Source organism: Chiloscyllium plagiosum, unplaced genomic scaffold, assembly GCF_037043375.1.
Source record: "Chiloscyllium plagiosum isolate Xiang-an unplaced genomic scaffold, Cpla_swu_hap1 HiC_scaffold_3, whole genome shotgun sequence".
NCBI classification, from domain to species: Eukaryota; Metazoa; Chordata; class Chondrichthyes; order Orectolobiformes; family Hemiscylliidae; genus Chiloscyllium; species Chiloscyllium plagiosum.
In genome coordinates this window covers 36,465,271-36,489,500 of record NW_028270141.1, presented here as the reverse complement: position 1 = coordinate 36,489,500, position 24,230 = coordinate 36,465,271, and the positions used below count along the sequence as shown (strand labels likewise).

General features: G+C 39.1%; 1 protein-coding gene across 3 annotated transcripts in view; it reads right to left on the bottom strand.

Annotated features, from left to right (window-relative positions):
* Positions 1 to 24,230, bottom strand: part of lrrc1 (leucine rich repeat containing 1) — a 187,640-nt gene that overhangs the window by 33,529 nt on the left and 129,881 nt on the right. For 2 of the 3 annotated variants that reach the window (XM_043679493.2, XM_043679501.2), the window contains exon 10: positions 18,257 to 18,340. The exons of the other annotated variant lie outside the window; for it this stretch is intronic. In XM_043679493.2, coding sequence (XP_043535428.2) covers positions 18,257 to 18,340 — 84 coding nt within the window. The remainder of the gene's footprint in view (positions 1 to 18,256; positions 18,341 to 24,230) is intronic. 3 annotated transcript variants of the gene reach the window in all.

Genomic DNA, 24,230 nt, shown 5'->3' with positions numbered 1-24,230 from the left:
AGGGGAAGTTTTAAAGAGTTGTGTGAGAAAAATTGTTTTACACAAAGGGTGGTCAGTGCCTGGAATGCACTGCCAGAGGTGGTGGAGGCAGATACAATAGCAAGTTTATAATAGGCATCTAGATAGATGCAGGGAACAGACTATTACAAGCTGTGTAAAGGCAAAAGGATTTCAGTTTAGAAAGGTGTCAAGTGTCGATACAGACTTCGTGAGCCCAAGGCCAGTTCCAGTGCTGTACTGTACTGTTCTTACTACGTACATGTTTGTCTTGGCTAGAACTGACATTCAGGAACTGCCACATGCTCTAAGTGCCATCTTTAATATGTTTTAATTGCTACTTATTTTATTTTATTGTATTACATTTTTCCAACATCATAGATGATGCTGGTTGTCTCCAAAATGCTCCTTTCAGCAGTTACTGAACTGACTCAACTGGATTAGTCATTTATCAGCAGCTCTGGCTTAACCAGATCATGTACCAATTGGCTTTGCTTCTCTATTCTTGCACCTGGAATGTCAAGAGATAACTCTCAATTTATTTTGTCCAGTCCAAAAATAGGATAAGATGAAATGGGTATTTAAAACCAACAATAGTTTCATTTTGATCTCCCTAAACCAACTCAAACATATAAAACGGTTAAGGCTGTGGAATAAGCAAGTTACAAAATGATGATCATATAAATGAATCTAGACTTGAAGAACCATTCAAGCATAAATTCAGGTTACTTAATAAAGTCTAAGTAACTTCAACATGCAGCTGCCTCGCATATTCTTACATCAAACCTCATCAGTATTCAGCTAGCATATCAATATTTACTTTAACCCAGTCTGATTTCACATGTTAAGGAAAAGACAGCTAATTTCATTGCTCACATCACTGTGACACAAACATTCCAACACAAAAATCCCATTGCTTGAATTTGGAATAGGAGGGGCTATTTTACCATTTAACTTTATCATGAATGATCCGTATCTTAACTCTGTCTATCTGTGTTTCAGAACCCTGAATGTTCCTAACTAACACAAAAATTGTCTATTTATGTTTTGAAATTTGCAACTGAACTAGCTGCAGCAACCTTCTAAGGAAAGAGTTTCAGATTCCCAATATTGCTTGCGTGAAGAAATGCACCCTGACATCACCTCTGGATAACCTAGATCTAAATTGCCCTTGACTCCCTCACCAGAGGACACAATTTATCTTGATATACCCTATCAATTCAATTAATTATATTCAATACCTGAAATAGGTCACCTCTTTATCGTCTCTATTCAAAGGGATGCCAATCAATATTACGTAACCCAGAGTCAAAATATAATTCTGGTATCATTTTGATGAATCAGTGGACAATATATCCTTCCTGAGATGTAGTGCCAACTCCAGATGGGATTTTTTTAAACAAGACCTTTGTATAGCTGTAGTATCATGTCCATTATTTTATATTCTAGAGTCCCGAATATTAATACACATTCTATGAATGTTTTGTCATTTCTGTTACATTGAGTGAAGTGGAAGCCTATAAATTATGTTCACAATCCATGAATGAAACTAAAACAAATTATGAATCATCAAACAGCATCAAACCTAAAAGGACAGTATACTGCAGTGTACTTTACATCAATCTAACAAGAAAGTCATTTCATGACATATGTAACAAATATATGTTTAAATATCAGATTCCTGGTTGTAATATCCACATTAGAAATCATGATTTTGGATGCAGGTTTGCTTGCTGAGCTCGAAGGTTCATTTCCAGACGTTTCGTTACCTTACTAGGTAACATCTTCCATAGGCCTCAGGCGATGCAATGCTGAAAATTCCTGCTTTCTATTTATGTGTTTGGGTTGGTGATGCCATTTCCTGTGATGAAGTCACTTCCTGTTCCTTTTCCCAGGGGGTGGCAGATGGGGTATAACTCGATGTGTTTGTTGAGAGTGTTCCGGTTAGAATGCCATGCTTCTAGGAATTCTCGTGAGTGTCTTTGTTTGGCTTGTCCTAGGATGGATGTGTTGTCCCAGTCGAAGTGGTGTCCTTCCTCATCTGTATGTGAGGATACTAGTCAGAGAGGGTCATGTCTTTTCGTGGCTAGTTGGTGTTCATGTATCCTGGTGGCTAGTTTTCTGCCTGTTTGTCCAATGTAGTGTTTGTTACAAAGCTGCATCAGAACATTGTTTCAACAAGCCACCACACACTGCAGCGAGGAACTACGCAGAGCAGAGAAAAATCACCTATACTGTGTATCAAAAAGAATAGGTACCCAATGAACACAGTCCGCCGATTTCTCAGCAACAAATCCAAACAAGCAGACAAAACACGTCCAGAAACCCTAGTCACTCTCCCCTGTATCAAAGACATCTCTGAAATGACCACCAGACTACTCAGACCCCTTGGCATCATGGTAGCCCACAAACCCACCAACACACTAAAACAGCAGCTAATGAACTTGAAAGACCCTATACAGACAACGAGCAAAAGTAATGTCATTTACAAAATACCGTGCAAGAACTGTAACAAACACTACATTGGACAAACAGGTAGAAAACTAGCCACCAGGATACATGAACATCAACTAGCCACAAAAACACATGACCCTCTCTCACTACTATCCTCACTTACGGATGAGGAAGGATATCACTTCGACTGGGACAACACATGCATACTAGGACAAGCCAAACAAAGACATGCATGAGAATTTCTAGAAGCATGGCATTTCAACCGGAACTCTATCAACAAACACATCAAGTTAGACTCCATCTACCACCCCCTGAGAAAGAGAACAGGAAGTGACTCTACCACAGGAAATAACATCACCACAGGAAATGACATCACCAACCCAAAGAACCCCAAACATATAAATAGAAAGCAGAAAATTTCTGCATATCTTCAGTGGGCCTCGGGCGAAGCAGTTACCTAGTAGAGTAACGACACATCTGGAAATGAACCTTCCAACTCAGCGAGCAAACCTACATCCGAAATCTCAACCTGAGCTACAAATCTTCTCAAAACTTGCTAAGAAATAATGATACCTTAAAGACCATTAATAACCAGAATCTTTCCACATAAATTACATTAGTGGAGTGATATTAAGACAGAAGGACCTTAATTAGTCATTGTTGGGCACTGTTGCCTTTTCATTTAAAATCACTGTTATAAGTTTTGTTTGTTCAGAGTTGGTTTATATCTGTATAACACTAAAATGAAATAAAGCTCTCTGATGGTAACAAAAATAAGCAGAATTCAGGATAATGCATCCCATCAATCTGTATTTGTGTAGTGCCCTTAATACAGTAAAACATTTCAAAGGACTATCAAATAAAATTTGACATTGTGCTACACAAAAGGAGATTAAGACAAATCATTAAAAGCTTGTCCAAAGAGGAGCATATTAAGAGGAGAGACGAGAGACTGCAAGCAAGAGCGTGAGAGACTTGATAGGTTTGGATACAAAATTCCAGAGTTTCTGCTCTGGATAGGTAAAAGGCAAACATATGTACTGGGATGCAAATTCTCTCAAAACCCTGTTCAGACTTCAAAGATTTACAGATGGTGGGAACGCAATAGAATTAGTGTTGGAAATACTCAGCAGATCAGGCAGCATCTGTGAAGAGAGAAACATTGTTAATGTTTCAAAATCAATTACTTCTTCAGAACTAGGCCTGTGCTGCAATTACTCACAATGTCCTATTCAACTTTTCATTCAAATTTCACAACACCAATGCTGCTGCTGCGGGCAAGATCCAACAAAGCATTGTCCAACATCCCAAATATGTGTAAAATGTTTCATGTGTGCACTCTAGTAATCTTGAAGGATTTTTCAGACAATAATGAAAAGCCTTTCACAGATTAGACAGCAATCTTGCCTTTAAGCAGACTGCAAACAACCACAATGACCCTAAACATCTCGATAACTTTCTCAGATTTGGCAGCAAAATACATTCATCCTGCATTATATTCTCGCTTTTTCCCTATTTACTGGATTCCTATGGTTGAGCTACTCAAAATACTAGTGCTTTTAACATATTCAGTCAGGTTAAAGTGAGCACAGACATTCCCACAATGTTAACATTTCCATTGACACTGCTCATATTTTTGCTGTTACTGTCACTTCTGAAGACTTGGAGAATGTTAAAATAGTTCATAAAACAGATTCATTGCTGCTCAAGATCTGTTGTAATTACCTGCAAGGTTACACCGAATGTCTACCAAACCAGCCAAGAGCATAGCAATCGAGATTGCCACTGAGATTGTAAATTCTTGAAGCTAAACTAATGATATCTTTTTTCCAAAGAATTTAAATGGAAAAAACAAACATTAGTATAGCTGGTAATGTTTAAATGAACTGCCTGACGTAAAATAGCTAGATATAATCGTGTACTATTTCTTCGCACATTTGAATGAACTGTCAGAATGCTTGTAATGGGCTTGATAATAAAAATGTACTAGGATGTTTTCTTAGATCTGTGAACGTAATGCAGAGTTTCCAAAATTAAGTTGCAATATTTTGCCAATGTCAAACTAGATTTCAATAAAAAATCTCCACAAGTTAGACTTGCAAGTTAATTACAATAAAAAGGGTCAAAATGAAACGTAGCTCATTCAGAAATTCGAAGACGTATACTAGGCTGGGGCTGCATTTCCTCTGGTTTCTTTTAATTTATGCTTCATCATCTCCTCAAATCAACTCAGCTTTGAGAAAATAAGTCCTGCTGTATGTTAGGATTTCTTCAGGATGAAGCTGTTAAGATACAAAAATGGTGAATTATTGCCTGTGACTTAACTCAACCTTGCATGGTTCACCAGATAAGAAGTATCAGTCTCTGATTGCTCACCTTCAACTGGAACATTTCTAGTGGACATCACTGATGGGTAACAGTGCTCCCATTCTGTAGTCAAGGGAAAGGAGAGTTCTGTCCAGATGTATTTAAATACATGGAGAGCTCTGTTTAAACCAATGTTCAATAGAATTCAAGCTATTAATGACGTGAAGGGATAAGGGGATAGCACAGGAAAGTATCAATTGGTGTTGATGATAAGCCACAAATGAGAAGGCAAAGCAAGCGTGAGGGGCGGAACTGCCTACTAATGTTCCTTACCTTCAATTGTTGGTAACTTTGTTATGTAAGCAATTTACTAGAAAGTCATACCGAACATTCGGGGGAATAAAAAAAATTAAAACTGTGAAGCAAGTCTGCACCACTGTGCTACCTCAAGAATGTAGCAGCCCACGAAAAAAAGTCTGTTAGGATATAGTAGTGTAGTCTGGACCATCAATTTTTTTTTAAATTTATTCATTTTGTGGAATGTGAGTGTCATTGGCTAGCTAGGATTTACTGCCTGTCCTTAGTTCCCCTTCAGAAGGTGGTGGTGAGCTGACTCCTTAAACTGCTGCAGTCCAACTACTGTGGTTTGAACCACAACGACATTGGGTGGGGGGGGTCCAGGATTTTGACCTAGCCACAGTGCAGGAACAGTGATATATTTCCAAGTTAGGATAGTGAGTGGCTTGGAGGGGAACTGGAATGTGGTGGTTTTCCCATATATCTGCTGCCTTGTCCTTCTAGATGGAAGTGATTGTGCGTTCGAAGGTGCTGAGTGAGGGCCTTTGGTAAATATCTGCAGTGCATCTTGTAGATAGTACACTCTGCTGCTACTGAGCATCGCTGGTGGAGGGAGTGGATGCTTGTGGATGCAGTGCTAACCAAGCTGGCTGCTTTGTCCTAGATAGTGTCAAGTTTTCTTAGTGTTGTTGGGGCTGCACTCATCCAGGCAAGTGGGGAGTATTCAATCATACTCCTGACTTGTGCCTTGTAGATGGTGGACAGGCTTTGGGCAATTAGGCAGGGAGTTGCTCTCCACAGTATTCCTAGCCTCTGACCTGCTCCTGTAGCCACTGCATTGACGTGGTGAGTCCAGTTGAGTTTCTGATCAATGATTACTCCCAGGATGCTGATAGCAGGGCAGTTAGTGATGGTAACACCGTTGAATGTCATAGGGCAGTGGTGAGATTGTCTCTTGTTGGTGATAGTCATAATCTGGCATTTGTGTGACATGAATGTTACTTGCCACTTGTTGGCCCAAGCCTGGACATTGTCCAGTTCTTGTTGCATTTGGACATAGACTGTTTCAGTGTCTGAGGAGTCATGAATGGTGCTAAACATTGTGCAATCATTGGTGAACATCCCACTTCAGACTTTATGATGGAAGGAAGGTCATTGATGAAGCAGCTGAAGATGGTTGGGCCAAAGATATTACCCTGAGGAACACCTGCAGAGATGTCCTGGAGCTGAGATGACTGACCTCCAACAACCATGACCACCTTCCCATTTATCAGGTATTCCTCTAACCACTGGAGAGTTTGCCCCCTGATAGGCATTGATTCTAGTTTTTGCCATGACTCCACGATGCCACACTCGGTCAAATGCAGCCCTGATGTCAAGGGCTATCACTCTCAGCTAACATCTGGAATTCAGCTCTTTTTGTTCATGATTGAACCACGGCTGCAATGAGGTCAGGAGTTGAGTGCTCCAGTGCAACCCAAACTAAGCATCATTGAGCAGGTGTTGCTTGGTTGCACTGATGACACCTTTCCTGATGATCAAGAGTAGACTGATGCAATGGTAATTGGCTGGGTTGGATTTGCCCTGCTTTATATGTACAGGACATGCTTGGGCAATTTTCCACATTGTCGGATAGATGTCAGTGTTGTAACTGTACTGGAACAACTCGACTAGGGGAGCACCAAGGTGTTGAGCACAAGTCTTTGGTAGTATTGCCAGAATGCTATCAGGGCCCATAACCTTTGCAGTATCCAGTGCTTCCAACTGTATCTTGATATCATACGAATTGAATCGAATTGGATGAAGACTGGTAGCTGCAATGCTGGAGAACACTGCAGTAGGCTGAAATGGATCATCCGCTTGGCACTTCAGGGTGAAGATTGCTGAGAAAGTTTCAGCCTTATCTTTTGCACTGATGTGCTGGGCTCTTCCATCATGGAGAATGGGGATACTTGTGTAGCCGCCTCCTCCAGTGAATTGTTTAATCATCCACCACCTTTACGACTGGGTGTGCCAAGGCTGCAGAGCTTGGTTCTGTCTATCACTTGCTGCTTATGTTGTCTGGCATGCAAGTATTCCTGTTTGGTGGCTTCACCAGGTTGACACCTCATCTTCAGGTTTGCCGAGCGGTGCTCCTGACATACTCTCTTGCACTCTCTATTGAAGCAGGGTTGAACTGCCAGTCATGGTTTAGTGGGGGATATGTCCGGCCACAAGGTTACAGATTGCACTGGAGTACAATGTTGTTGATCACCCATAGCACCTCACGGATGCCAAGTCATGAGTTGCTTGATCTGTTCGAAGTTTATCCTATTTAGCATAGTGATAGTGACACACAACATGATGGAGGTATTGTCAATGTGAAGGCCAGACTTTGTCTCCACAAGGACTGTGCGGTGGTTGCTCATAGTGATATAGTCATGGACAGATGCATCTGCAGCTGACAGATTGGTAAGAATGGGGTCAAGTCCGTTTTTCCCTCTTGTTGGTTCCCTCACCCACTGCTGCAGACCCAGTCTAGCAACCATGTCTTTCAGGACATTAGTGAACCAGATGGCTTTTTTCCAACAATCAACAATGGTTTCATAGTCATCAGTAGATTCTTAATTCAATTTTGTTTTTAAACAAGTTCCACCATCTGATTTTCATACCCCAAGACTTTTGACTAAAACAGTTTTACATGGAAGAAACCTGAACTTAGGACGGCTGCTGAGATCATCTGATCACAGATTGAGGCAAATTCAGGAAACCAGTGTGAAATAAACAAAATTCTCTGTCCTGAAATTACCATTTTCTACAGATACTGGTATGACCAACTTTGAAGAGTGAACTGACAATCAAGTCTCACTATTCCTTCAGCCATGACAAATTGGCATGAAAATCAACTTGTCTGACTAGCTGGTTCCAGTTTTGAATCCAAAGATAATGCACACCAGGTTTCACCATGAACAAGAAAAATAACTGTTCATTATAAACACTTATACTTCAACAAACTGTCAAAGAAGATGGATTATTCATTATTAATCTATTACTATAAAACAACCTAAATTCCTTTAAAAATGAAAAAATAGAAATTGCTGGAGAAACTCAGCTCATTTTTTGATTCAGACCTCCAACTTCTTCATTTCTTTGTTTTGCAATACTCTCATTACCTCCAGTACAGATACCCATAAAACATAAAAGACAAGATAGTTCAACATAATCTTATGAATAAAAAAAAATTAGTCAGTGAAAACAGTTCGGTATCACCAGTCCAGACTACAAATTTTAAATTGAACTGTTCTCACAATCCTCTCAATCTTATGGAGCACAACAGTATTATCTGCAAAGCGATAAGCAGTCTTTACTTCATTGGCAGATTGCCTGGACCCAAGACTTTCGATTTCCCTGTATGTTTTAGGATTCTTTTAGTTTCTGAATGTAGCTTTTCCTGCTCTTTTGACAGAGTGGTAGACAGCATTCTACACAGATTTTGTTGCAACTGGCTTTTGGTGGTTTCCGTTTGGATTTTATTCACAGGGCAGCTTTAAGCTGCAGGTCAGAAAGTTGTTACCATATTGAACTCCCCTGAACCTGTAACACATGATGCCAATTTGTTTGGTCTCATTGGGCCAGAAAAGTAATTTCGGTGGATATGTATCACTTTACTTCTTTCTCCTCCATAAAGTTGCAAATTCCTTGAAGGCTCTTTCCCTTTTTAATGCAGTCATCACTCTTCCCATTTTCAATCTGCAATCTAAAGTAAATTGTGTGGTCTTTACATATCTCCATATTTGAGAGACGAAATAGCATTTTGAAAATGCATTTCATCTCAAGGAACACAACACAGAGATCCAAAAATCATGCTTGCATATCTCTTATACAGCACTTATAATATCATTCAAACGGAGTATTGGTATGAATTGTTTTTCGTTACTACATTTACTTTTCTAAGAACTATAGAGTCTAGTTAAACTATCACATTTTGGAACTAACACCATCAGGGGACTTCAACTGCTTTGACTCAGTTCAATCAGATGATTTTCTAGCCTGTATTATATTTCTGTTTTCATCTGAGTTTTCTCCATGCTTAACCAATAAGGATGTTGTCCACATCCAGATGTAAGTCTACAAATTTCCTTCTTACCTGTACTTCCTTAGTAAGTTTACTAGATCTTCCCATCACCCTACAATGACCTTTAATAAGGTAATAGTTCAAATATATATTTAATTGAGGAATAAACAACAAATCAGGCAGTACATGCACAGGTATTACAAGTTTAAAAAAAGGAAGAATTTATCCATGAAATACACCATTGCAAAAAGCAGAAAAAGAATATACCTGAAATGTTGACATGGCGACAACATACATGGTATTAATTATGTTCAGTACAGACAACAAAAATAATAGCTTAAACAATAGGTACAAATAATAGTTTAATCATTAAGAGGGAGGTTTGGAAAGACACAGACTATTTCACACCTGGGCATGCAAAGAAAAAATTCATTACAGGAGAAACATTGGAACCATCCAACTGATAAGAATTCCAAATATCCCTATCATATGAATATCACTAGAAAGTAAGATAAGACAGCACTCAAAGAGAAAATAAACATCTTGCCTGTTAAACTTATTTTAGCTTACAAGTAAAAGGCAAAGAAAAAAAAAGTATAAAACATCATAGAATCATAACCAGATCCAACCTCATAACATCATGAAATAACCTTCACTAAATAACTAAGAAATTAAGCGAAATGAAACTGTATCAAAGTGGGAGGAACTTATACAGTGGGTTGACACCCGCATTTGTAAAGCAGGTGGTGGTCCAAATGCTAATGTAAAAAAAAATCTTTTACTGAAATTTCAGGAATATTGTCAATCATCAGGTAATTCATCACTGGGAGAAGACATCTTACTCAAGGTTCTTAAATATTTTTGAATAGTTAGAAGTAACATCAATTTGGATTCTATTAGATTTGATACAGTATTACATCTTTTGTTAGTATTTAGCAGAGCCATATACTTACTCACTTAAAAACTGTACCAGTTGTTGTTTGTGTTAATAAAACAGGAAGATTAGTAAATTACTTCATTTCAGTTTTATTTTACATCTAATCTTATCTGTGGGGGAATCAGAGGCTCTTCCCTGGATAACATAAAACCACAGACAATAGAAAACCCCAATTTATCCTGCCAAACCTGGAAGTACTGTGTGATCTGTCGAAAATTGTCAATGGGGGAAAAATGGATCAAGGCCAGAGGTGAACTTCAAATGGAAAGGAAAACTAATGACTTCAGAGAAAAATATCTGGAATGCTTATAATACAGATGAGGCTGGTTAAAAATAAGCAGGCTATTTGAAGGACAGTAATATTTTTTGGGCAGCTTCTTCTACAATGCCTGAAGCTTACAAACACAATAAGTATTTATGGAATTTCCTAACTTGAACTCAGTAGACTGCAGTAGTTGGGAAAATTCTCCTGATCCATGTTACCTCTAAATAAGACTTAGAAGCTATAAATCATGCCAGTCCAGTATGAAAATACATTGCGCAATATTCCCAGTATTTCAGTATTTTCTAGCAAAATTGTAGCAGTTTCTTTAGAACTGTCTCTTGGCAGTCTTTAATGAGAAAAAAGAGTTTCAATATACTTCATAATTGGCTCTTGAGTTTTGGCTAGTGTTTTGCTTTAATTGAACAATATAGCTATATGTTAACACAAATTGAAAATCTTAGTCACAGCCAACCGAGCTGGTTTAAACAATAGTGAGCCAATTCACCCTACTTCATCTTTTTTTCCTGTTTATTCTATGACAAGATGAGGGCATCGCCAAAAGGAACCAGCATTTGTTGCCTATCTTTAATTACCCTTAAACAATTTGGCTTGCTAGGCCATTTCAGATATAAGCTGAGAGTCAACCACATTGTTGTAGATCTGAAATCGCATTCAGATAGAGCAGGTAAAGTGGCCGACATTCTTCCCTAAAAGATATCAGTGAACCAGATTGTGCTTTACAACCAATGGTAGCTTCATGGTCACCATTACCAAGCCAACTTTTAAATTCCAGAATTATTCATTGAATTTAAATTCTACCAAATGGCTTGTTGGGATCTGAAGCTGTGTCCCTAGAGAATTAGAACATGTTTCTGTATTACTGGTCCAGTAATATTACCATTACAACACAATCTCCCTCATCTGGTAATAACAACACTAAGTTTCTGGTAGAATTGCAAAAACATTGTTGAACAGGAAGTTATGTGACAAGGTAAAAACATAGATAATAAGCGATTATTATGCAGCACCTAGTTAATATTTAATACTTATATCCCAAATACTAAGTGCATACGTTTTACAGAGTTCATGGGATACAAATGGATTATAAATGACAAGTTATTTTAGATGTTTATACATGTAATTTAAACCTAAAAGGTTAGAGCTAGAGCAGCAGAGCAGCCGCGAGACAGGAATGGAGTGAACCTAAGAAAACCCAGAGGAGTAGAACCTGGATCAATTTCAGTTGGAGCAGCACCAGTAGTGGGAGAGAAGCAATGATTGGTGGCAACTGTAACTGGATTCTGAGATGAACACCTGAGGTGATGACACAGCGCAAGAGGATTGGCTGCTTAGGAACTAAGTAGAGACAGATTAAGTGGTACCAGGAGGGGGGGTCGGGTACGTTTTGGCACCGCCCTTTTGGCGCCAATCATTTGGCCCCGCCGTTTTGGCTCTAAACTGTTTTGACACTCATTACTTTGGCACTGAACTGTTTTGGCGCCAAGTCAGAATAAAAAAAAAGTCTTGTTTGGTTAAAGAGAGGATGACTAACGACCCGATGTAATTTTCTCAACTAGCAAGAGTTGATAGTCAAAGCTGTAATGACCCACTGTAGATTCAAATCTCGTTTTGTAATCATTTTCTCATTTAACAATTCTTAATAGTCATCTACTGCCTTGATGATATTTAAGCCCTTCTGTCTTCACATCGAAAAGCTGTAATACAATTTTCTTTCTATTTTCTTGTAGACCCCATACCAGAAATGGCTGAAAACATTCTAAGCAAGAGAGACAAACCAAAATGTTCACACGATGGTTATCTGTATGTATTGGCACCAAAACAGCTTGCGCCAAAGTAATGAGCGCCAAAACAGTTTAGAGCCAAAACGGCAGAGCCAAATGATCGGCGCCAAAAGGGCGGCACCAAATAGTTCCATTCCGACAGGAGGGAGACGGAGTGTAAAGTCCTTGTTTTGGTAGTTATAGTTCACCAGGAAGAGAGAGAGAGAGAAAAAGAAGAAAATCCACTATCGAGAGTAGGGGAAAGGTTGAGGAATTGGTCATAATTCATTGTTTGTAGTTAACTGTGATCACAATGGTAGAAGAACTCAGCCCCATGGAATGCTGCTCTGGCAATGTGGGAAATCACCTTCTCGTGTCCATGAAGACCATGGGTACAGGAAGTGTGTTCAGCTGCAGCTCTTGATTCGCTGTATCAAGTGGCTGGCATTGCAAATTGACTCACTATGGAGAATCCATGAGATTGATAATATTGTGAATAGCACGTTTAGCAAGCTGGTCACATCACAGGTGAGGACTGCACAGGCAGAAAAGCGCTGGGTGACAACCAGAAAGACAAGAAACTGCGGGCAGTCAGTGCAAGAGTTTCCTGTGGCCATTCCCCTCCCAAGCACATATACTTTTTTGGATACTGGGTTGGGGTGGAGGGAGGAGATGGCCTCTCAGGGAAAAGCAGCTGTAGCACAACTGTTAGCTCTGCTGAACAGCAGCGGAGGAAAAAAACTGGGAGAGCTTTAGTGATTGGTGACTCGATTTTAAGGGAGACTGACAGGTGGCTCCATGGCAGCAATCAAGATTGTTGCCTCCCTGGTGCCAAGGTCTGGGATACCTCAGCGCGACTGCAGGGCATTCTGAAGGGCGAGGGTGATCAGCCAGCAGACATTGTACATACCAAAGGCATTGGTGAAAAAAAAAGAAGCCCTGCGCAGGAGTTGACAGTTAGGTAGAGATTAAGGTAGGGGTTGCAGCATGAGAGGTGGGGCATTCCATTATGGATAAGGAAACCATCACGGCAGAAATGAGGGAGAAGTTCTGAGAAGGGTCTTCAAATACTGACACCTCGGTAGAGCTTAGAAATAAAAAAGTGCCAATTACTTTGCTGGGATTATACTCCAAGCCTCCTAACAGTCAGAGAGAGAAAGAGGAGCAGATATGCAAGCTGATCACAGTAAGGGGTGAGAGAAACAGGGTTATAGTTGTACGGGACATCAACTTTCCTAACATTAATGGGAATCAGATTCTGGATTAGTGGTGCTGGAAGAGCACAGCAGTTCAGGCAGCATCCGAGGAATCACTTTAATGAGAAAGGATCAAGCTGGGTGTAATTTTTCAAGTGCATCCTGGAGAGTATTGTGCATCAGAATGTAGATAATCCTCCTAAAGATGGGGCAGTGATAAACATAATCCCAAGAAATGTAGCCTGTCAAGAGTTTGAAGATTCAATGGGTGAACATTTTAGGGATTGTGACCATAACTCAAAATCATTATGGAAAGTGATGCGGCTAGTGCAGAAATTAAGTGTCTAAATTGGGGGAAAGCCAATTTTAATATCATTGGACAGGGTCTTGTCAAATAGAGTGGGAACAGCTACTTGCAGCTAAGTCTATATTTGGAAAGTGAGAGTCTTTTTAAGTAGCATAGTGAAAATTCAGGCTCAGTATGTGTGCTCCTCTGGGATGAAGGGAAGAGCAGTGAACCTGGATGTCCAGGGACAGAGAGTTTGCAAAGAAAAAGAAGGAAGCATGTGTTAGGTGCATTAAAAACAGGAGAAGCCCTTCAAAAGTATAGCATATGCGAGGTTGTTTGAAAAGGAAATTAGGAGAGCAAAGAGGGGCCACAAAATATCTTTAGTACATAGGATCAAGAAAAACCTCAATGTTTTTTATAAGTATATTAAGAGTAAGAAGCAAAAGGTGAGACTATTAGAGACTGATGTGTGGAGCCAGTGGACGAGTAAGGTCTTAAATGGCTATTCATTACCTATACTTACAGATGAAAAAGACACTTTAGCTCAGGATTTCAGTTGGGATGGTAAGGTTCTAGAGCACGTTAAGATTAATAAGGAGATAATAGTAAACATTTTAATGTGATGCAGGTGCACAAATCCCAGGGCCCTGATGAGATGTATCCTAGGCTGCTTTGGGAGGCAAGGGAGGAGATTGCTGGGACTCTGGTGATATACTTACGACTTCACTGGCCATAAGTGAAATGCTAGATGACTGAAAGATAGATAATGTGGTTCATTGGTTCAAGAAGAGCAGCAGAGATAGGCCAGGTAACTACAGACCAGTTAGTTTGATATCAGTGGTAGAGAAATCATTGGGATAAATTCTGAGGGACAGGATTAAGCAATACTTGCTAAGTACAATGATCAGGGATAGTCAGCACAGAGTTGTTAGAGGGAAATCCTGTTTGACTAATTTAGTTCAATGTTTTTTTTTGAAAGGTGACTAAATGTTTTGATGAAGGTAGTACAGTTGATGTGGTTGTCATGGACTTCAGTGAGGCCTTAGACAAGATCCTACATGAAAGGATGCTCCGTAAGGTATGAGCCCATAGAATCCAAGGCAACTTGGCAAACTAGATCCAAAACTGGCTTGAAAACGTAGGAGGCAATGGGTGATGGAGGTTTTTTTTTGTAATTGAAAGCTTGTGACCAGCAGTGTTCAGTGCTGGGGCCCTTGCTCTCTGCTATGTACATTAACAACTTGGATTTGAATGTTGAAGGTATAATTAGTAAGTGTGCAGCTGACACAAAAATTGATGTTGTTATTGATGCTGAGGAAGATGGTCTCAGGCCAGAGTCTGATACTGATCAAATAGTAAACTAGGCAGAGCATTGGCAGATGGTGTTTAATCTCAGTAATTGTTAAGTGATTCATTTTGGGAGGTCTAATAAGGGATGGACATGAATGGTACGTCTCTAGGAAATACTGAAGATCAAAGGTCCTGTGATGTACAATTCAATTGTTCTCTGAAGGTATCAGCACAGGTGGACAGAGTAGTGAAGACAACAGATGAGATGCTGCCCTTATTAGCCGGGTTTAGAATACAAGAGTAAGGAAGTCTTGTTAGAACTTTACAAAACATTAGTTAGGCCACAGATAGAATACTGTGTGCAGTTCTGCTCAGTGTGCCATTCGAAGGTTGAGACTGTACTGGAGAGGTTGCAGAGAAGATTCGTCAGGATGTTGCCTGTGATGAGAAGTCTCTGTATGAGGACACACTGGTCAGGCTGGGCAGAGGAGGCTATTTTGGGGGGGGGGGGGATCTTGTTGAGGTATGCAAAATTATGAAAGGCATAGACAAAGTAGATCACGACAATCTCTTCCCCATAGCAGACATGTCCAAGATCAGAGGGTATTAGTTTAAGGTGAAGAGCAAGTGGTTTACAGGAGATATGAGAAGGAATGTTTTCACCCAGGAAGTAATAGATACATGCAATGTGCTACCTGAGGGGGTAGTGGAGACAGATACTCTCACCACTTAAAATGTCAGGCATACTACGCTATAGACCAAGTGCAGGGAAAAGGGATAAGTATAATTTCGGGTTTGTTGGTCAGCATAGACATAGGATGGGCCAAAGGGCCTGTTTCTATGCTGTATAACTCTGACTCTACAGAAAACATCTTAAACTTGAGGAGTCATAACTTAAAAATAATCTAGATGGCTGTTCTACCATTTGTTACTCAATTCTTTTTGAATTTTCACTGCTGCAGTTCATCTACCCATACACCACAAATATTTCCTTACCATTACAAATTTTTATGGTCATAACAGCAATGAGATTTTGTGCCAACAACAGTGTGTATACCAATAAGAAACTGACAAGGACAGCTGACAGGAAAATCAGAACTTTATGAGAACATCTTATAAACTAGCTTATGTTATTTACTGCTCATGGCCTGAAATTGAAAGGTGATCTCCAGTATTCACTCACTGCAGCCAATTTACAAAAATTGTACAACTATGCTGAAAATTAATGATCTCAAAAATTTACATTATATCTTCATTTACCTGAAACAATCCACAACCATTGAAGAACACCACTTTTTTTGCATGCTCATGCTGTTTCAAACAAATGTTCAGCTTTGGTTTTAAATCAAAACAAACAATTCAAGCAGGATATGAAATGCAATGCACAAAATCAAGTAATCATAAGGCAAACAAAGCTCCCAAACTAGAATTCAGCATTTCATGCTCAAGTGCAGTCACAGATGGGCTTGACATACAACCATACTCACAGCTTTACATTTCTATTTCATTCATTTCCCAAGCAGTGAATGCTCCCAGGAAGTAAAAACATGAAAACATTAAAGCTTTCAAATCCTCAATCAGCACTTTTCCACTATAATTTAGTTGTCATTGTTGACAATATTTAGTCATTTTTTTTCCACACCTTCGGTATAACTTAAGCCTCATTCATACTGAATTTCCCAAATCTAACTGTATTCAAAACTGGCAGATTTTTAACTTACAAATAGCAATACTGATAAGGATCTTTGTAGCAATGATGAAATCCATTTTCTGTTCCCAATTGTACTGGGAAAGCCAGCGTTTTTGGAGAATGTAACCCTGAAAATACACTTGGTTCTAAATATTTCGAGGTAAAGACATTCAATTCCACCCAGCAACAGGGAAGCAATTTAGTGCAAGTTTTCCAAAAGAGCACTCAGGACAGTCTATAAATCACAGAAGACCAGTTCAAAAGATTACAGACAGAGACTGAAAGTCACCAAGTTGACAAAGTATAGATTCTGTTGTATTTTAGACGTGCTGTATTTTATCTCTGTGTTGCAGGAAAGACAACAGAACCACACAGATTCTATATAAAGGATTCAGAGAGAAATCGAGTAGTTGGCCGACTGAAGAGTCATACTGGACTCAAAACATTAACACCCTATTTCTTCCCCCATAGATGCTGCCAGATCTGTTTAGTTTCTGCAGAATTGTGTTTGTTTCAGAGTTCCAGCATCTGTAAACTTTGCCTTTATATTTTTGGCACAACTTGCCTTGCTATATAAAATTATCACCAAATTCACTGATGCCATAAAGTAAATCAAATTGAATCAGTATTAAAAATCTAACACACTTTTGAAATGTATTTACTACAAATCTGATGGTTAAAAGTGCATGGGAATTAAACAAACTCCTCCTAATTTCCTCATTTAAATCAATCTTATTTAACCTGAAATACAATGTAAACAATGTTGCAATATGCTATTCCAAAATGTGAGTATTGCCTTATAGTTAAGTGTTGTGCGGTAGATTGCTGCATCAACAAACTGCACTCAGTTTCACAAATAGAGTGTTTTCAATTCTAGATGACATTCAAATCAGACAGTATGCAGAGGGAAGATATACTTTCAAATAGCCAGAGAAGACAAGGAGTATGGAGAGCATGAGAAAAAAAGGATGTCTTGGAGCAAGTTATTTTCAGTCAAATCTGTGCGTTGTCTTTAGTTTTAAAGTAGTCCAGTAACCGTGCGCTTAATAGCATTCAACAATGGAAGATATTGGATTTTAAATGGATCAAGAAAACTAGATGCAATAAATGTCTTGTCTTCTAATGGTAGATGACTGCCTCAAGCATTGGAATGACTTTACACTAACATGACAATAGGGAAGCCATATGCACATGCAAAGCTCGTTGATCAGCTTTAACAGCACATTAGAAAGGCCTTTTCTTTTGAATTATACCTCAAACACTCAATTCAAAGCACTACATTGTGCACATCAGTGATTCAGTTATAATTTCAGACACAAAGTAAAATACTTTTCAATAACATTTAAATGACATCCTTTTCACCAGTGGTTGGGATAACAGCACACAACCTACATGGTTCCTTAGGAAAGGCTTGAAGAATTTGAAATTCATTTGCTGTCAGAACATCATGAATATATTCATCTAATGACCTGAAGCTGGCATTTCCTTAAAAATAATCACCTCATTAAAAAAAATTTCACAGCTGGAGTATGAGAAATTGTACTCTGTCTAAAGGTGCTGAATGGGAATTGCAAGTATGATTTGAGTGATGGATATAAGCACACACATTTAGAAGCTGCACCATCTACTCGCTTAAAGAGCACTACGATCATTTCTGAATTCCTCTGAATTGATTCCAAATAAAGATACACAGCCTTACCTCCTTAGGAATGGAAAGTAATCTATTTCTGTCCACATTAAAATTTGTCAGCTTTCGCAACTTTCCAATACTTCGTGGCAAACTCTAAAATAAAACAGCCATTATACAATATACCCAAAATCAAGCAGGTCACAAGGTTATTCAAATATTAAAAATAAGTTTACAAGGATAACAAGTTCTTATTTTCTTCTCTATTCAACACTAGAAGTATAATAATTAGGAATTTTTTAAGGAAAAATAATTAGGATTATAAATCTGATTACTTTCATTCAATCTTCAATATATATATGACCTTTTAGATATAAATACATACTTCCCTTGAAATTACAGTCATCACACCAGGTTCAGAATCGTGAGTCTTTGCTTATCTCCTCTTCAACTAAATACTTAGTAGTTCAAACCAATATTAAACTAGGAACTTGCTCCAAATTATGTGGATTATTTCACAATTGATCTCTTCTTCATTAAGAATCAAGAAAAATTTATTGTAGTTGAATTGTGTAAATTTCTCAGATTTAATTTCAATTCAAATGGAATGTTGTAACTTATTTTTACAGAAACAGAATGTTAAAATAAAGGATGCATTGCTAAGGGCACACTGGGAGTGTAATTTACAGTGTCAGTCTTCTTACTCAAAAAAGGATTGCGTGTAAGGTTCACTTGAATGATTACTGCAATTAAGGGATTATTTTATGTGGAAGGGTTGAACAGCCTGAACCTATATTCATTGGAATTTAGAAGAATTCCAAAGGATATAGAAGAATTTAGAGGTGGCCCTATTGAAGCATACATATTTGACAGAACTCAACAGGATGGATGTTGAAAGGATGACTTTTAAAAAAAAACTGGAAAGAAAGTAGTGTGGAGCTTGCATCTACTCCTGAATTGGAGGCTTATCTTGTGATTATCCTGTTTTTTTTTAAAGAGCAGAAGGAGAAAAGTTTTAATTTAAAATTATTTTTCGAACAAAAGAAAGAATGTGAGGAAGGAGAGACTAGATTACAGGGAGTTTGGGAGGGACCTGTCTACATGCATGTCGAGGTGTTGAAGGTTCCAGGGAGAGATTTTGTTTTCATATGCATAGAACTCAGAAGATTGACCTTTTTAACTTGTTTGTCGAGGGTTCACTGCTGGCGGTTAAAATAATGACAGTGAGCAGATCTTGGATCTGTTATTTTTGTCAAACTGAATCTAGGAGTCCAAGGGATTGGCATATCTTAGAGCTGTAAGCCGAGTGTTAGGGGATCTGAGGTGGTAGCTATTTTCGAGTTCAGCTAAGGACTGGATTTTAAGAATTTAGTTTTTTTTATCTCATGCTTAAAGTTAAAAATTATGGGTAAGGGTAGTTTTTTTTTTAAAAAACATTTATTTAGAGCTTCTTCTTTTAAGCTCACAATATAGAATATAGGCTTAAATTTGCGCAGCATTGTGTGTCAGCAGCAGTCTAGAAACACTGGAACTGAAAACTGAGTGGGTCTTTTTAGTTAAGTCTACGTTAACAAATGTTTAAGAGGCAATTATGTCAGTCAATGGAGTGGAATGCCCTTCCTGTTAGATATGGGAAATATGGGAGTTGCTTGTCCTTGGAGACACTGTCTGTACTGTGTTTGGATCCATCTCATATCAAACTGTTTAGATTGACTGGAGAGGCAGCTGGAGTCATTGAGGAGCATACAGGACGCACAGAGTGCAACTATTAGTAAATTTAGTTAAGTGGTCACGTCACAGGTTCAGTCAGATAGATGGGCAACTGTCAGGAGAGGTAGAAAGGTAATATAGGAGCGTTTGCAGCTATTCCACCCTCAAACAGATATACCATTTTGGGTACTGTTGTGTGAGTGGATAGTATCTTCGAGGAAAACAGAAGTGGCAGTCATTTCCTGGACACTTCTGTCAAGCCAGATTTGTCAAGATTCAAAAGGGTAATTGTTATAGGGAGCCCTCCAGACAGGGCACAGACAAGCAATTCTGCAGCTGAGCTCGAATTCAGGATGGTATGTTGCCTCCCTGGTGCCAGCGTTAAGGATGTCTCAAAGCAGTTGCAGCATAATGTCAAAGGGAACAATGAAAAGCTGGATGTTATTGTACACATTTGGAAGAATGGCATAGTTAGGGATAAGGTTGAAACTTTGCAGAATGAAGATAGGAAGTAAGGTAGAAGGTTGAAAAGCAGAACCTCAAAGATAGTAATCTTGGGATTACTCCCAGTGACACATGCTAGTGAGAGTTGGAATAGAAGACAACAAGTTACTTAGAAAGGGCAGGTGAGAACAAGCCAGAGAATGAAGTAACGCTGAAGAGTTAAATTGTATTTATTTCAATACAAGGGGTCTTTCAGGTAATGAATGCAGGGCATGTACAGAAACATGGGTTTGGAACACCATAGCGAATATTCAAACTTGACTGAGGGAGGGACAGGACTGGAAGCTCAATGATCTGGGGTTTAGACGCTGTAGGACGGATAGATAGGGAGACAATAGGGGGAGTGGAATTTTTGATTAGGGATAACATTATTGCTGTACTTAAGTAGGATATTTCTAGGGGATCACCAATGAAATTATACGAGTGAAACTCAAAAAAAAGGGAGTTGATCACCTTGCTCGGATTGTCAGAGTGAAACTGAGGAACAAATATACAGAGATCTCAGACATATAAGAATAATAGGGTTGAAACAGAAGAGGATTTGAACTTTCCAAATACAGACTGGGAATGCGATAGCCTTAAGGGCTTGGATGGTGAGGAAATTGTTAAATGCATTCAAGAATTTATTTTAATCAAAATGTAGATATGCCCACCAGAGAAGGAGCAAAACTTGACCTTCTTTTGGGAAAAAGGTGGGGCAAGTTACTGAAATTTTAGGGGGTACCGAAGATCATAATTCTATTTGTTTTAAAATAGTAATGGTAAAGGACAGGCCTTGTATAAAAATTCAAGTTCTAAATTGGAGTAAGGTAAATTTTGACAGTACGAGACAGGAATGTTCAAAAGTCGATTGGGGTAATCTGTTCACAGGAAAAGGGAAGACTGGCAAGTGGAAGGCTTTCAAAAGTGAGATAACAAGAGTTTATAGGCATTGTGTTCCTGTTAGAGTGAAGGGTAAGGCTGGTAAGAGTAAGGAATGATGCATAAATACAGATATTGAGGATCTGGTCAAAAATAAGGAGACGGCACATGTTAGGAATAGACAACTAGAATCAAGTGAATCTCTTAAAGAGTATAAGGGGTGTCTGGTCATTCTTAGGAGGGAAATCAGGAAGACAAAAGGAGATATGAGATAGCCTTGACAGATAGGATTAAGGAGAATTCAAAAAGATTCTGCAAGTATGCTAATAGAAATTAGGGAGAGAATAGGGCCCCTTAAAGATAAACAAGATCATGTGTGTAGTGGAACCACAGGAGATGGGAGAGACATTAACTGAACATTATGCATCAATTTTTGGAGAGGACAATGACATGGAGGCTAGGAAACTCGGGGAAATAAATAAGGATGTCTTGAAACAAGGACACATTACAGAAGAAGTGATGCTGGAGGTCTTAAAAACCATGAAGGTGGATAAATCTTCAGGATGTGATTAAGTGTATCCCAGGACATGGGAAGTTAGGGAAGAATTTGCTGGGATCCAAGCAGAGATATTAGTATCTATAGCCATGGATGAGGTTCCAGAGAACTTCAGTGTCACTAATATTGTGCCTTTATTTCAGAAAGACGGTCAGGAGAAGAGATTCTAAGAGATAGGATTTACATGCATTTGGAAAGGCAAGGAGTGCTGAGGGAAAGTCATCATGGCTTTGTGTGTGGGAAATCATATCTCACAAACTTGATTGAGGTTTTTTGAGGACAGAACCAAAAAGATTAATGAGGGCAATGCAGTAGACATTGTCTACAAGGACTTTAAAAAAAGCCTTTGACATGATAGATTACATAGAATCCAGGGAGAGCTTGTCAATTGGATGCAAAATTGGTTAGACAGTAAGAGACAGAGGGTGGTGGTAAAGCGTTGTTTTCAGACTGGAGGCCTGTGACCAGCGTGTTCCACAGGAATCAGTGCTGAGTCCATTTTTGTTGGTCGTTTATATAAACAACTTGCATAAGAATTTAGGAGACATGATTCGTAAGTTTGCAGATGACAGCAAAATTAGTGGCATACATAGAACTGTACAGCACCAAAACAGGCCCTTTACCCCACAATGTTGTGCCAAACATGACACCAAATAAAACTAATCCTCTCTGCCTATCCTTGGTCCATATCCTTCCACTCTTTGCATATTTGTGTGCTTATCTAAAAGTCCATTAAACACCTTTAACTTATCTGCCTCTACAACCACTCCTGGCAGTGCGTTCCATGCTTCGACCACACCCCGTGGAAAAATACTTGCCCCTCACATCTCCTTTGAACTCCAAACCCATCCCGCCAATGCCTGCCCCCAAATATTAGACATATCAACTCAAGGAAAAAGATTCTGACCATCAATTCTATCTATGCATTTCATTATTTTATAGACTTCAATCAAGTCTCTCCTCAAACTCCAACGGTCCAGAGAAAATAACTCAGGTTTTTCTAGCCTCTCCTTATAATCCAGGCAGCATCCTGGTAAACGTCTTCTGCACTCTTTCTAAAGCCTCCGTGTTGTGTAATGTGGCAACCAGAAATGAACACAATACTCTAAGCGTGGCCAACCAAAGTATAGTTGACAGTGAAAAAGGTAGTCTAAGATCACAAAGGGATCTTGATCAATTGGATCAATGGGCTGAACATTGGCAAATGGAGTTTAATTTGGATAAATGCGAGGTATTGCATTTTTGTAAAGCAAACAAAGGCAGTACTTATACAGTTAATGGTAGTGCACTGGGTAGCATTGTCAAATAGAGACACATTGTGGTTCAAGTACATAGTTGTTGAAAGTTGCGTCACAGGTAGGGTGGTTAAGATGGCACTTGCCATCGTGTCTCAAACCTTTGAGTATAGGAGTTGGGATGTCATGTTAAGGTTGTGCAGAATGTTGGTGAGGCCATTTTTGGATTACTGTGTCTAGTTCTGGTCGCCCTGCTATAGGAAGGATATTGTCAAATTGGAGAGGGTTCAGAAAAGATTTACAGGATGTTGGCTAGTACGAAAGACTTAAGGTTATCGGAAGAAGCTGCATATGCTGAGACTGTTTTTGCTGGAGTGTAGGAAGTTAAAGTATAACCTCAGAGGTTTGTAAAATCATGAGGGGTACAGATAGATTGAAAGCAAAAGTCTTTTCTCCAAAGTGAGGAAGTTCAAAACTCGGGGGCATATTTTTAAGGTGACAGGAGAAAGACTTCAAAGGGATCTGAGCAACTTTTTCCACAGAGAGGGTTATTTGTCTGTGGAATGAACAGAGGAAATAGTAGATTCAAGCACAGTTACAACAGTTAAAAGATATTTGGACAAGTGCATGAATAGGAAAGCTTTAGGGGGATTGGTTGGTATGGACCCGCTGGACCAAAGGATCTGTTTCCATGTTGTACGACATTGTGATTCTTTGTTTCCCCTTGTGGGAGACAATGGAACAAGGGGATATGGTTTAAAAACTTGGATCATCCCAACAACCACAAACGCAGCTGGATCAGGGCATTATTTAATGAGCCGCAAAACACTGCAGCACCCAGGAACTATGAGATGCCAAAGAAAAATACCTATACAACGTACTCAAGAACAACAGGTTCGCACTAAGCACAGTCCGCCAATTACACAACAAACTTAAACAAGAAGACACAACACGCCCAGAAACCCTAGCCACACTACCATACATTTCAGACATCTCGCAGATGACAACCAGACAACTTCAGCCCCTTAGCATCATGGTTGCCCACAAACCCATCAACACACTAAAACAGCTAATGAACTTGAAAGACCCTATACAGACAACAAGCAAAACCAACATCACTTACAAAATACCTTGCGAGAACTGTAACAAACACTACATTGGAGAAACAGGCAGAAACTGG